Here is a 14,986-nt window from a genome sequence, read left to right on the forward strand (position 1 = left end):
TTTCCCCTAACCTTACCACCCCTACCTTAATTGGAGTAAACTAATGGACAGCAATACTTATGCTTCTACTTCCAGCTTAAATATATATATATATATATATGTCACGCCCTGACCATAGAGAGCCCTCAAGGTTCTCTATGGTGTTTTAGGTCAGGATGTAACTAGGGGGGTTTCTAGGTATTATATTTCTATGTTGGTGTGTGTGTATGGTTCCCAATTAGAGGCAGCTGATAATCGTTACCTCTAATTGGGGATCATACTTAGTGTGGCCTTTTTTCCACCTGCGATGTGGGATATTGTTTTGTTTTGTTTGAGTGCCTATGTGTGCTACGTATTTCACGATCGTTATATCTTTGTTGTTTTGGAAGTTTCACTATCATCAAAATGTGGAACTCTACTCACGCTGTGCCTTGGTCCAATTATTCATACAACGGTCGTGACAGTCCTTTAGGTGCCAAACTCTAAGCAGGATGTCATGTGCTTTTTACTGAGGAGTGGCTTCCTTCTCTAACATAATGGCCTGATTGGTGGAGTGCTGCAGAGATGGTTGTCCTTTTGGAAGTTTCCCCACATCTCCACCGAAGAACTCTGGAGCTCTGTCAGAGTGACCATCAGGTTCTTGGTCAACTCCCTAACCAAGGCCCTTCTTCCCTGATTGCTCCGTTTGGCAGGGTGGTCAGCTTTAGGAAGCGTCTTGGTAGTTTCAAACTTCTTCTATTTAAGAATGATGGAGGCCACTGTGTTCTTGGGGACCTTCAATGCTGCAGAAATGTTTTGGTACCCTTCCCCAGATCTGTGCCTCGACACAGTCCTGTCTCGGAGCTCTACAGACAATTCCTTCGACCACATGGCTTGGTTTTTGCTCTGACATGCACTGTCATCAGTGAGACCTTATATAGACAGGTGTGTGTCTTTCCAAATCAAGTCCAATTAATTGAATATACCACAGGTGGACTCCAATCAAGTTGTAGAAACATCTCATGGATGATTGATGGAAACAGGATGCACCTAAGCTCAATTTCGAATCTCATAGCAAAGGGTCTGAATATGGTTATTCTGTTTTATTTTTAATTTTAAGTAGATTTGCAAAAATTCTATAACTGTTTTCGTCATTATGTATTGTTTGTCGTTTGATGAGGGGGGAAAATTATTGCATCCATTTTCGAATAAGGCTGTAATGTAACAAAATGTGGAAAAAGGGAAGGTGTCTGAATATTTTCCAAATGCACTGTATGCATACAGTATTTGAATGTGTCCATTTAAGCAGCTACCTGTGCTTGTCTTGTTGTGTGTGTGTGTGAATGCTGAACATATTGTGACTAGACAGAGACCCGTCACTCTCTGAAGCTCCTCATCCTAAAATAATCTTAAGTGCAGAGCATTTCCAACCCCACAGCCAGAAGACAGATCCAGTTATAAGTGAGGCTAAAACGGGTCATGGCAATCCCATTAACCATGCTGCTTATCAGCCTAGTGCTGCAACTATTCCTTCCTTCCTTCAGCCTCTCTCCTCTCTTCCTCCTCTTCTCAGCCACTTCGGTCCAGCTCAACATCTAATTTTCAACCCACAGAGGCCCGGAGCTTTAGCCCAGATCAATGTGTCTCTTCCCGGACATAAAATGTTAGCTGAGGTTAGTATCCATTTGTTACGCTCCACAGCTTCACTGGCTCCATTTGTCCAACCCTCCCTATGCGAAAGGGAGGGAGAGGGTGAGATAGGGGGTGAGAGGAGCTGAAGGGACACAGACTGTTGGTTGGCTACATGCTTGTTTGTTTTTCTTTTTTATATATATACAGTACCAGTCAAAAGTTTGGACACACCTACCTTTCTAAATTGTAGAATAATAGTTAAGACATCAAAACTATAAAATAACACATACGGAATCATGTAGTAACCAAAAAAGTGTTAAACAAATATATGTTTTATATTTGAGATTCTTCAAAGTAGCCACCCTTTGCCTTGATGGCACCTTTGCACACTCAAGAACTTTGAAAGATTCTTAAAGTGCAGTCGCAAAAACCGTCAAGCGCTATGATGAAACTGGCTCTCATGAGGACCGCCACAGGAAAGGAAGACCCAGAGTTACCTCTGCTGCAAAGGATAAGTTTGTTAGCGTTACCAGCCTCAGCGATTGCAGCCCAAATAAATGCTTCAGAGTTCAAGTAACAGACACATCTCAACATAAATTGTTCAGAGGAGACTGCGTGAATCAGGCCTTCATGGTCCAATTTCTGAAAAGAAACCACTACTAAAGGACACCAATAATAAGAAGAGACTTGCTTGGGCCAATAAACACGAGCAATGGACATTAGACCATTGTAAAACCGTCCTTTGGTCTGATGAGTCCAAATTTGAGATTTTTTGTGTCTTTGTGAGACGCAGAGTAGGTGAACAGATGATCTCCGCATGTGTGGTTCCCACCGTGAAGCATGGAGGAGGAGGTGTGATGGTGTGGGGGTGCTTTGCTGGTGACACTGTCTGTGATTTAATTAGAATTCAAGGCACACTTAACCAGCATGGCTACCACAGCATTCTGCAGCAATACGCCATCCCATCTGGTTTGCGCTTAGTGGGACTATAATTTGTTTTTCAAAAAAACAATGACCCAACATCTCTACAGGTTGTATAAGGGCTATTTGACCAAGAAGGAGAATGATGGAGTGTTGCATCAGATGACCTGACCTCCACAATCACCCGACCTCAACCCAATTGAGATGGTTTGGGATGAGTTGGACTGCGGAGTGAAGGAAAAGCTGCCAACAAGAGCTCCTGACTGTTTGGAAAAGCATTCCAGGTGAAGTTGATTGAGAGAATGCCAAGAGTGTGCAAAGCTGTCATCAAGGAAAAGGGTGGCTACTTTGAAAAATCTAAAATCTAAAATTAATTTTGATTTGTTTTTTTGGTTACTACATGTAAATGATTTCATGTGTTATTTCATAATTTTGATGTATTTACTATTATTTTACAATGTAGAAAATTGTACAAATAAAGAAAAACCATTGAAGGAGTAGGTGTGTCCAAACTTTTGACTGGTACTGTATATTGCTTTATTTGGATACCAAAACTCCTTACCAATGGGAATGTCCTTGGGACCAGTTTATGTTGTTAACAGGCTATACACACATGTATTCCCAAACAACTTTGAGGCACATCTGACTGTCACGGTTGTCGTCGGTGAAGGTGGACCAAAACGCAGCAGGTACGTATATGCTCATCTTGACGTTTATTTAATAACTTTCAAAAATGAACGTACAAAATAACAATAACAAAAACAAAAGAACGAACGAACAACTACAAACAGTCTGGCTAAGCATAAGGCTTACACACAGAACAATCACCCACCTATATGGGACTCTCAATCAAAGGCAGATAGACAACACCTGCCTTCAACTGAGAGTCCCAACCCCAATTAACCTAACATAGACATACACTCACTAGACTCTACATAGAAATACCTAACATAAACCAACACCCGGAATTACTAATCAAACACCCTTTTTACAAAAACACACCACCCTGAACCACATAAAACAAATACCCTCTGCCACGCCCTGACCAAACTACAAAACAATTAACCTTATACTGGCCAGGACGTGACACTGACTGTGTTAATCCTTACAACCTACCCCAGTTTTGGAGAAGTCTTTGTGTGTGTGTGTGTGTGTGTGTGTGTGTGTGTGTGTGTGTGTGTGTGTGTGTGTGTGTGTGTGTGTGTGTGTGTGTGTGTGTGTGTGTGTGTGTGTGTGTGTGTGCGTTTGAGAGAGAAAAAAAGAAAGAGTGAGAGAAAAAGAAATAGAGAGTGATTGAACGATATTGCGGTGGCTATTATATTTATCTGTATTCTGTTTGCCTTCCTTTCACCTCAACCTTCCTTCATTCTTGTCTTTCTCATCTAGTTACTACTGAGCAGGCTGCTTTTATAGCTTCTATAAAGAACAAAGCAGTTTAAATTAGTATGAGCAACATTATATTGTCGATTAACAAGCAATTTTGAAAATAATGAGTTAAGAAAATGACTGACTGCATGTTCCTTGGTATGACTTTGGAAGATTGTGTTAATTTGTTTATTTCGTCAAAAAGTTGTATAAATGTTTTCTTAGGCCTTCTCATCATAAATCCTACAATAGCCACCTGTCACACCCTGATCTGTTTCACCTGTCTTTGTGATTGTCTCCACCCACCTCCAGGTGTCTCCTGTTTTCCCCATTAGTCCCCGGTGAATTTATCCCTGTGTTTCCTGTCTCTCTGTTCCAGTTCGTCTTGCTTTGCCAAGTCAACCAGCGTTTCTCCTAACTCCTATTTTTCCCAGTCTCTGTTTTTTCCTAGCCCTCCTGGTTTTGACCCTTGCCTGTCCTGACGCCGAATCTGCCTGCCTGACCACTCTGCCTGTTCTGACCTTGAGCCTGCCTATCCCCTTGTACTGTTTGGACTTGGACTTGTTGACTGAACCCCTGCCTGTCCTGACCTCGAGCCTGCCTATCACCTGGTACTGTTTGGACTCTGACCTGGTTTATGAACTCTCGCCTGTCCCCGACCTGCCTTTTGCCTACCGCTTTTGTTGTAATAAATATCGGAGCTCAGCCATCTGCCCTCTGTGTCTGCATTTGGGTCTCGCCTTGTGCCCTTATACCACCTGTTTGCAAAAGGCCATGTTGTGCATATCTGTAGAAATAATTTCATTGAGAAAATTGTAATTCAGGTATTCTGCTGGTTATTTATAGAGCTGTTGATCAGAGGGTGACAGATGTGTATGTGAGTGACCTTGGACTCAGAGGAGAATATAAAGGGGAAACATCTGGATACCCAAACTCCTTACCAATGGGAATGTCCTTGGGACCAGTTTATGTTGTTAACAGGCTATGCACACATTCATTCCCTAACAACTTTGAGACACGTCTGGCTGTGTTAATCCTTACAACCTACCCCAGTTTGGGAGAAGTCTTTGTGTGTGTGTGTGTGTGTGTGTGTGTGTGCGTTTGAGAGAGAGAAAAATAGAGTGAGAGAAACAAAAAGAAATAGAGTGATTGAACGATATTGCGGTGGCTATTATATTTATCTGTATTCTGTTTGCCTTCCTTTCACCTCAACCTTCATTTATTCTTGTCTTTCTCATCTAGTTACTACTGAGCAGGCTGCTTTAATAGCTTCTATAAAGAACAAGCCGTGTTTAATAGACAAAGCATTCGCCCAAATTTATATGCAAATTTGCTAACCATAACAATCCTTTTTACGGTAATAAAAGAAGAAATGTGCGTCTGGTAAACCTCATATCTACTTGAGCTAGGCTATTTGCTTTAAAATCCCATTACATTGACAGGTCTAGTGGGACCATCCAACTATCCAAAAATGGAGTGCTTTGCCACAAGAGGCCAGATTATTCCAGGTCCTCCGAATAAGTGCTCAATCAGGGGACCTGTTTAAAGATTGATGTGGTCAATATAATCATCCCATTTAATGTCTCAATATATCTCAATTTACGATTTATGAAGAACATTTTGATGATTTGCTATGTAATTGTCATCACAGTTGACCATTATTTAATATAGTGTGTGTGTGGAGAATACATTTGAGCACTGCATAAAACATGGGTTCACTTTTAAAATAAACTGATGCTTTCAATGCTGCTTTCCACACCATTATCCCATGTATTACTCCAAATGAATGTGCTGTGATAAGAACAGATGGAAACTGCCATATTGTTGGCTGCTATATATGTTACAATTCCTGATATTTATTTGTGCAGTCATCTGGATAAAATCACTATGTGAGTATGTTAATAGTGTTTTGATGAAGTTGCAAAAGTAACCATATGTTTTGATTGCATCCTAATGGAATAGATGAAAAGGCAGTGAAGATGTGTCAAAATATACTGAGATTAATTACAAATAACGACACATGAATTTCGGGATTCTGCGAGTGATTATCAATATTTGACAGACTACATGATCATTGATCATTTTATTATAGACAAATAACAAAACAAAACACAAACCATCCAAACAACAAGAGTAGTTTTTACAATGCAGAGAACTGCCAGCAAAGAGAGACCAGGTTACACAATATTGCTGACTGAAGATAAACTGTATACTGCACATAGATGTCTATTCTTTTTTAAATCACACCACAACATCATTTGTTTTACAGTGTCCATGCTGCAAACTCGCTACCAGGCACCACTCCCTTTTATGGTGGAAACTGTGCAACGGAGATAGTAGATGAAAGTGCAAGAGGGACAGATCATTATTTCACGTACCTTATTTGAAACATACTGTAGTTGTAGTGTTACCAAAGAAGAACAGCGTAGCTCCACATTGATCGCTCCATAGTAAAATACTGTACGTTGATGTGACAAACAATAAAACTGAACAAAACAAACTACGTTAATTACAAAATAGCTCTACTGGCAGACACAATTTAAATGGTACAAAGGTATGAATTGAAAACGGGTCCAAACATCGAAAATGTACATCGTACATCAATTTCACATGGCAACGCACAATCAATTGCAAGCATTTTTACAGAGAGGGTGTTTCATCAGTATAAAATAAACAACAACAAACTTTCTATTTTTTCCTTTTTGATTGAATCCACACCACAGTAGTCCATTACAGGTACAGCAGGATTTTTAACCATGCTGTATTTTTTACACTAGCCCCTGCGGAACATTTCATATCGGGTGAACCTTTTAGCCAATAAGGTTACTATAAAGTCAAATGGTATTGCGCAATCAAACGGATGACAGATCCGGCGTGTCATTGCTTTGTCCTCATCATCTGTGACCTTTAAAGAAACTTCATCCCAACAGATCTCTAGTTCCCTGACAGGCAGGTTTCAATTTAAAGCAATGTGTGATATTTACACCCCTAGAGCAAAGATGGTTTTGATACTCTGCCTCCTTTGAATTCTGCCTTTGAAATGTGGTCAGTGATCACATTCTCTCTGTGCTGTTTTAAAACATGCAAAGTAGCAGGATGGTTTTTAACAACTTAGCCCAGACAGTTTGACTCCTCCTGTAGAGTGAGCTTATCTTTTAAACACACACACTAACACACACACACACACACACACACACACACACACACTGAGTTCCTAGCCTACACTTCTCCAGATAAAAAGAGGGATAACATCTTTCCCTTGTTATATTTCCCTTGTAGGAAAACACTTTACAGAGATGGCAACTGTTGCTCAGTATGTGAAAGCAGTATGATTGTTACCTTGCCAATTAAATGTGTGTGTCACACAATGTTTAGGATTGATTTAAACAATGCCTATAATTGGGTGCTTTGTGCTAAGATGGCTACAGAGAGAGGGGATCATATATTTTCACCATGCTAGATAAAGAAATGAAGCATTCCTTCCTCTATTAACAACACATTTTTTGGCATTTTATGTTTGCCGTTGTACTGCTCAAATATTAAATCAATTCCTCTACAGAAAATTAGTTATAGAATTGGAAGTATGCTGCTGGAGACCATTTTGAATTCACAAACTAGAGCTTAAGGATAAGAAGATCCTTTCAGATTATCATTGTTGCCTGAATGGAGTTACTTTTTCCATCAGGGAGTGCAAAGGGCAACCCTGCCTGACAGAAAGGGGTCCTCAAATGATATCCTCTTGGTGCTGGGCAGGAACTGGTCACTGGGTGTGGGTGTGACCAGCTCGTCCATCTCGGTAGTGAAGTGGTCAGGGCTCTCTCCATTGGTTGTGTCCTTGATGGCACTGTAGGTCAGGGCCAAGCTGTAAGACGCCGGCTTCTCCAATCGCTGCGGACCGCAGTGACACAACTTCTTGAAGGAGGTGCGAAACTTCTGAGACATGGCGTTGTAGATGACAGGGTTGACGGCGCTGTTCAGGTAGATGCAGATGCGGCAGAAGAGTAGGAACCAGAGGTCCAGGTAAGGCTTGTCCAGGAAGGAGTTTACCACCACCAGCGTCCGGTAGGGCATCCAGAGGAGGGCAAAGAGCACCACCACCACAGCTAACATCTTAGTCACCTGACAACAACACATGGAAGAAAATCAAGAGCCATGTTCATCAAAGGACATGGGAAAGAATAGAATTCAGCTTGACTCCTGCTAAAAAATGTATGAAAAAAATGTATGTTCCTGCTATGCAAAGAAAAGTGGCTGAAATGGGTCAGAGAGCACCCTCTGACAATTAATATCAACCACAGACTGAAGAGACTGACAAAACAGCATCTGTAAGACTAAACCAACAGAGCCTAGAGAGCAGTTTAATTGCAAATATAATTATGATTTGATAATGTTTATATTAAACTGTACCATCCTTATTTATGTTGTGAGGTCTCACGCCAGTGATGTGTCTCTTATTGGATAGGGCCAGGGAGCAACTATCATCATTGCTAAGGGAAGATTCCTGATCACTATCCTTATTCAATTTGGACCTTTTGAGTTAATTCAATCAGGCCTTGGTAAGTGGTATGGATTGCACTGGTTTCCATTCATCGCTAGGCCAGTTAGAGATGTGTGTGTTATGTCAGAGCCTTATCCTGACTTGTTTTGCTAAATGACCTAGCAGTGAGCACAGATCCATCATCTGTCTGAGACAGAAAAAGCCCAAGGCTGGCTTGGTCCATGTTTCAGACAAGGCTGAGGGCGTGCAACCAAGGTAACCTAATTAATTACAAGTAAAAAAAACTAAGATGTCTTGATTGTGTAGGTCTTCACACCCCAGAGTTAATGCTTGGTGGAAGGACATTTGGTAGCCATTACAGCTGTGAATAATTTTGTATAATATTCTACCAACTTTGCACAACTCTTCAGGCAACATACATGTATATCTGATGTTTTTGTGAAAATTGTTTAAGCTCAGTAAATTTGGTTGGGAGTCATTGATTGACAGCAATATTCAAACCTGGTTTCAGATTTTCAAGCAAATTTCATTCAGGACTGAGACTGGTCCACTCAGGAACACTTAACAATTCTTGGAAAATCATTCTGGTGTGTCTTTGGAATTAAAATGTGTGTAATATTCCCACTGAAAAATAGAACACTGAGGTGGTTTTCCTCTAACTTTTTACCTGGGCTTTGCTACTTTCATTTTTAACAGGGGTGAAAGTACTATAGATTTCATTTCTTACAGGTAGAATTACATATTGAATCCCTATTAATTTAATAGGATCTCTGTGGCCATCGCGCGCACGTTGATTTCGTTCACCCACACCAGAAGTGATCAGGACACACAGGTTGAAATATCAAAACAAACTCTGAACCAAGTATATTCATTTGGGGACAGGTCGAAAAGCATTAAACATTTATGGCAATTTAGCTAGCTAGCTTGATGTTGCTAGCTAATTTGTCCTGGGATATAAACATTGGGTTGTTATTTTACCTGAAATGTACAAGGTCCTCTACTCCGACAATTAATCCACAGATAAAACGGTAAACCCAATTCGTTTATCGTCATATCTCCTCCTTCTTACATGTGTCTTTTTCTTCTTTGGACTTTATATGGCAGTTGGCAACCAACTTTAAGGTGCATTACTACAACCGACTGGAGTGTGGACGTCAGTTCATCTTTTAATCACCCACGTGGGTATATGCTCCTAAAAACCAATGAGGAGATTTGAGAGGCAGGACTTGCAAAGCGTTGAGCGTCACAAATAGAACTAACTTCTATTTCAGTGCCTGGCCACGCAGACGCTCGCTGTCGCACGCGAGCAGTGTGGGTGCAATGATTGAATAACATGTATGTGTACATATATTTTGCAATGCTCGCGCACGTGACGCGAGCAGTGTGGTCAGCATGTTAGTCCACTCTGAAATAATTCCCACATCCATACAGTGCACTGTGCAGCAGCCATTTGATGAATGGAAAGAGACATCGGTTACAAACATTCTGTGATTCTCATTCATTAGGCCTACACTTGTAACCAGAATTGACGAGTTCACTGTCCACTCATCATCTCGTTCACAGCCACTCATCTCTGGCTTCACAAAATGTCACTGTTATTGACGAACCACATCGCATTTTGGAGTGTATTCTATAGGTTTTCTAGTCCATTCACTAATTTCCATGAGGGTGACATGCGTTAATGATAAATAATGAGCCTACAGCCTACAGGTCTCTTGACCTCTTCGTTTTAAATATTGTGTTGGCTCATGTCCAACCGGTATGGTGTACACATACCCCAGTATTTATTTTGCCAGTACTCCACCTCCAGTCCCTAATGGTGACAAGCATTCCCATAACATGATGCTGGCACCACAATACTTGAAAATCCACTCCTTATAGTGGAGCTCTCCCTTTCCTCAGATAAACTCACACCCCTCCCATTCGCATGCTCAGTCTCAGGTGCTGTGTATGCTCTATATGTGTTACAAACTACATTATTCAGTGGCGTGTGCTGTCAGCATAGTGGTGAGGCTTTATGAGTCTATATTAATGTGGTTTGTTGCATGTTGACTTGCTAGTGCTGCACACTGTAACCTACTTACAATGATTACCACTGGTTGAATCAAAATTGTTTCCACGTCGTTTCAATTAAATTACGTTGAACTAACGTGGAATAGACGTTGAATTGACGTCTGTGCCCAGTGGGCAAATGTTCCCTTCTCTAGGATGTTACCATATACTCTTAGAAAAAAAGACGTCTAATCTATGACCTAAAAGGGTTATTCGGCTGTCCCCATAAAATAACCCTTTGAGGAACCCTTTTTGGTTGGAGGTAGAACCCTTTCCACACAGGGTTCTACATGGAACCCAAAAGGGTTCTACCTGGAACCAAAATGGGTTCTCCTATGGGGACAGCAGAAGAACCCTTTTGGAAGCTATTTTTCTAAGAGTGTACAGTATATGCTTGGATTGAACACCCCAACTTCACGACATATCATACCAGTGCAATTATGAAACTGTTGAATTCATAATCCAATTATACTGGAGTTTTTTTGTATCATTAATTTGTTTCCCCTCACTTTATTCACGAGGGACACAAACACACACACACACAGTGTAGTTATTACACTGTAGATACACCGTTATAAGATAGCAAACTTTAAAACAGTAGAGTGGCAACTTACCTGCCTGCGAGAGCGGACGGTTGTGCTACATGATGAATTGTTGGTGCTCATCATCCTATTTCCTTGGCATGATTCTTTTTTCCACTTTGTATTTTCCTTGGGGTCTGCCGGCAATGGGTTGAGGAAAAGAATTCTAGCGATAAATCCATACAGAACAGTGGCTAGCATGAGGGGCACCACATAGAACATGGCAAAGTCAGTGAAGTAGATAAATGGCAGGTAAAGATTTCTTGACACTTTGTATTCGCACGAGACCAAGGTAATATTGTCGTAAATCAACTCGTTCATGTCAGACAGATAAAACCACATGGCGCAGTAGAGCGAGGTAAAAGCCCAAACCACCACTATAATTTTCTTTGCTCTTGACAGAGTGCACATAAACTGCGCTTTTATGGGGTGGCAGATGGCTATGTACCGCTCAATTGTGAAAGCTGTGATGGAGCATGAAGACGCGTTGATGCCCAAGTACTGGAAATAAGTTATGCTAAGGCACCCGACGTATCCGTACACCCAGCCTCCTCCATACAAACTCTGTGTAATATTCGGCAGTCCCGCCGCCGTCAGAACCATCAGGTCGGCCACCGCCAAACTCACCAGGTAACAGTTGGTGGGTGTCCGCATGTGTTTGGTTGTAAGAACAACTAGGATCACCATAACGTTTCCAACTATTCCTATCCCACAGATGAGAATCACAAAAAATATGCTGACCACTTTGTAGTCCATGCTATAATCAGTCCATGGACCAAGCGTCTGGTTATCTGGAATTGAAGTAACATTCTCCATGGTTTAGTTCTGTCCACTTCAACTGGAGGAGTAATTCATTTCAGACATAGACTTTACATCAAAAGAGCTCCCTTTAAAAATCTATTAGTTCCAAAACCAAGTCATTATTCAATAAAGTATTTTGTATTACTTATCCAAAATAAGAGTAAACTATTTTCATGAGGTTATGAAAGAGAGATATATATATATATATATATATATATATATATATATATATATCATATAAAATCGAGCTAGCAAAACATATTCGATTAATACGAAGACCACGTTTGGATTTTAGTGCTGTTTACCCATGTTTTAGTCCTCTTTATGCACTAAGTTAGGCAAACTGCAAGTTAAAGCAAAGAGGTAAAGTAAAGAGGTGTGACATGGCATGCGCAACTCCAGTCTGAGAAGACAGCCTTGTCATTACGCACAGAGCTCCAATGTCACGCCCTGACCGGAGAGAGCCTTTTTATTTCTCTATTTGGTTAGGTCAGGGTGTGATTTGGGTGGGCATTCTACCTTATTGTATTTCTATGTTGGCCTGATATGGTTCCCAATCAGAGGCAGCTGTCTTTCGTTGTCTCTGATTGGGGATCATATTTAGGCAGCTTTTTCCCACTGTGTTTTTGTGGGGTCTTGTTTTTGTATAGCTGCTTAGAAGCCTGCAGAACTTTACGCATGTTTTTTTTTGTATTTTGTTGTTTTGACGGTGTTCATTTTAATAAAGGTACTCTTTGGAAAAGCCTAAAACAATAAATGAGTTAGGGTTTCTCAATTTTAGAAAACTACGTTTGTGTGAAACCAAATATATGATTCAATGCCAACTGTTATATTTTGATTATTACTAAACCTATATTTCAAGTTATAAATCTGTAAAATCCTACAAAATTTGACTTTTCAGATGTATTGGCTATCTAAATGTCTTGCTTGGACATCATGACATCACACATGTTCAGTGTCTTTCTCTTACTTGCAGTGACCTCCCAGCTAGCACATAACGTTCTGAGAACTATATGTTTCATAGGGCTTGGTGAGAACGTGGTTGTCCTATGGTTATTTTGTGTAAAACCTTCCCTCAAGTTTCTGGGAATGGTGCAGGATAGTTGCTTGGTTTAGGAACATTATCAGCACGTTTAAGGAACTTGACTACAAAATATTTTTTACTTCAACAGAGCTTTTCATAAAAGTTAAAACATGGTTACATTCAATAAAAATGTTGGTAATGTTCTAGGAAATTTGTCCAACTGGTTTGACATTGGGAATGTTCTCAAATAGTTCAGTAACAACGTTCTTCTGGGGGAATTTCAGTACTTCAACATAAACGTTTCCTGCAGGTTTCCTCTTGGTTCTATTAAAAGTCGGGTTCAACAGAACATTCAGACAATGTTTTTTTTTTAACCCTTATTTTACCAGGTAAGTTGACTGAGAAAACATTCTCATTTACAGCCAAGACCTGGGGAATAGTTACAGGGGAGATGAATGAGCCAATTGGAAGCTGGGGGGGATTAGGTAGCCATGATGGTATGAAGGCCAGAATGTGAATTTAACCAGGACACTGAGGTTAACACCCCTAGTCGTACGATAAGTGCCATGGGATCATTAGTGACGTATTGTGGGAAGCTCGTGGAAGGCTACCTGAAACGTTTGACCCAAGTTAAACAATTGTAAGGCAATTCTACCAAATACTAATTGAGTGTATGTAAACTTCTGACCCACTGGGAATGTGATAAAAGAAATAAAAGCTGAAATAAATCACTCTCTACTATTATTCTGACATTTCACATTCTTAAAATAAAGTGGTGGTCCTAACTGACCTAAGACAGGGAATTTTTACTAGGATTAAATGTCAGGAATTGTGAAAAACTGAGTTTAAATGTATTTGGCTAAGGTGTATGTAAACTTCCGACTTTAACTGTAGGCAGATGCGGTGGATTGAAAGGCATCCAATGCAAAAAATGATATTGCTAGTTTAAATTGACAGATTTTGATGGGGATTGTATGTTAGTGAGATTGACGTACCGGTTCATCAATCGACTCTAGGGGGTTTTAAGCGCAATACATGTGTCACATATTCCACGAATTGGATTTATAACATATCACACAAATTGCAATGGCTGAATGGCTGAAACAGTGAATGCTGATAATGCATCAATTAGTTAACGGTCTTGTCTGCTGAGACCCATCTGCTCCTGTGTGTCATTATTTTATTGTCATGACTCTATCGACCCATTCCGTATCAGTAGCGTGAGAAATATATTATGTAGCAGAATATCATCACAATTTAACAGAAGTATATCCGTCCTCACAGTATATCCGTCCTCACAGAGTTCAGGAGGTTAAGATCACACATTTTTCAAAGTACAGACGGAGAAAGACATAATTATAGTTGGACACCCTTAGCACAATACATTTACTATAGAGGTTCAAGATTACCTCAGTCTAATAAGTTATCGATACAGATTGAAGGGTTGATTTGGGGCCTCGAATCCCAAGGCTGATGTGATTCATCTCTGGGTTGACATCAATCAAATGGCTGCTGTTATCAATACGTCAGGTTACTGCTATTGTGCTCTGGAGCAAGGTACGTGTTCTTTCCAGTTCTGTTACAGCGAAAATAACAATCAATGTGCAAATGGCCAATAAAAATATCCCATTCTAAAACCTCACTGTGATTGGACATTTAAGCATGATTCAGTAAGAGAATAGTTATAGTTAATATACCACACCACCTAAATAAGAGTAATGGACACCGCTCAGAAAACAAGTGACTTGATCAATGGAGTGTTCTCATAATCGCATAGGCGTGATTCTGCAGGTACTCACAAGTATTATTAGAATGGGCTTTCACTGCCATCTTATGGACAAATTGCAAATAGAAGGACTTGGGGAAATGCATCCACTAAAATTGTGTGCTTTTGTTTTGGTCAAGGAATACCTAAAGAGGTATGAAACGCAATATGGAATCAGGACTCTTAACACAGTCCCTCACCCCCACGTTTGCCCTCAAAACAGCCTCAATTTATCAGGGCATGGACTGAATGAAGGGGATAAGACAGGTTAAAGAAAGATTTTTAAGCCTTGAGACAATTGAGACACTGATTGTGTATGTGGGTGAATGGGCAAGACAAAAGATTTAACCCTTGTGTCGTCTTAACATTCTGTATACTCCCCTTGTCCT

General features: G+C 40.4%; 1 protein-coding gene across 1 annotated transcript; it reads right to left on the bottom strand.

The window, feature by feature from the left end:
* Positions 1-5,905: 5,905 nt before the first annotated feature.
* Positions 5,906-11,984, bottom strand: LOC115175980 (thyrotropin-releasing hormone receptor). Its single transcript, XM_029735693.1, has 2 exons — positions 11,041-11,984; positions 5,906-7,995 (listed from the first exon to the last, which is right to left on the bottom strand). The coding sequence occupies exons 1-2, from the start codon at positions 11,821-11,823 to the stop codon at positions 7,558-7,560; spliced, it is 1,221 nt and encodes a 406-aa protein (XP_029591553.1). The 5' UTR covers positions 11,824-11,984; the 3' UTR covers positions 5,906-7,557.
* Positions 11,985-14,986: the final 3,002 nt, after the last annotated feature.

This window comes from Salmo trutta, chromosome 3 (assembly GCF_901001165.1).
Source record: "Salmo trutta chromosome 3, fSalTru1.1, whole genome shotgun sequence".
NCBI classification, from domain to species: domain Eukaryota; kingdom Metazoa; phylum Chordata; class Actinopteri; order Salmoniformes; family Salmonidae; genus Salmo; species Salmo trutta.

Coding starts and splice junctions, on each gene's coding strand:
- LOC115175980 (XM_029735693.1), bottom strand. CDS start 11,823: ATGGAGAATGTTACTTCAATTCCAGATAACCAGACGCTTGGTCCATGG. Junction 7,996..11,040: donor CCGTCCGCTCTCGCAGGCAG/GTAAGTTGCCAC, acceptor TGTTGTTGTCAG/GTGACTAAGATGTTAGCTGT.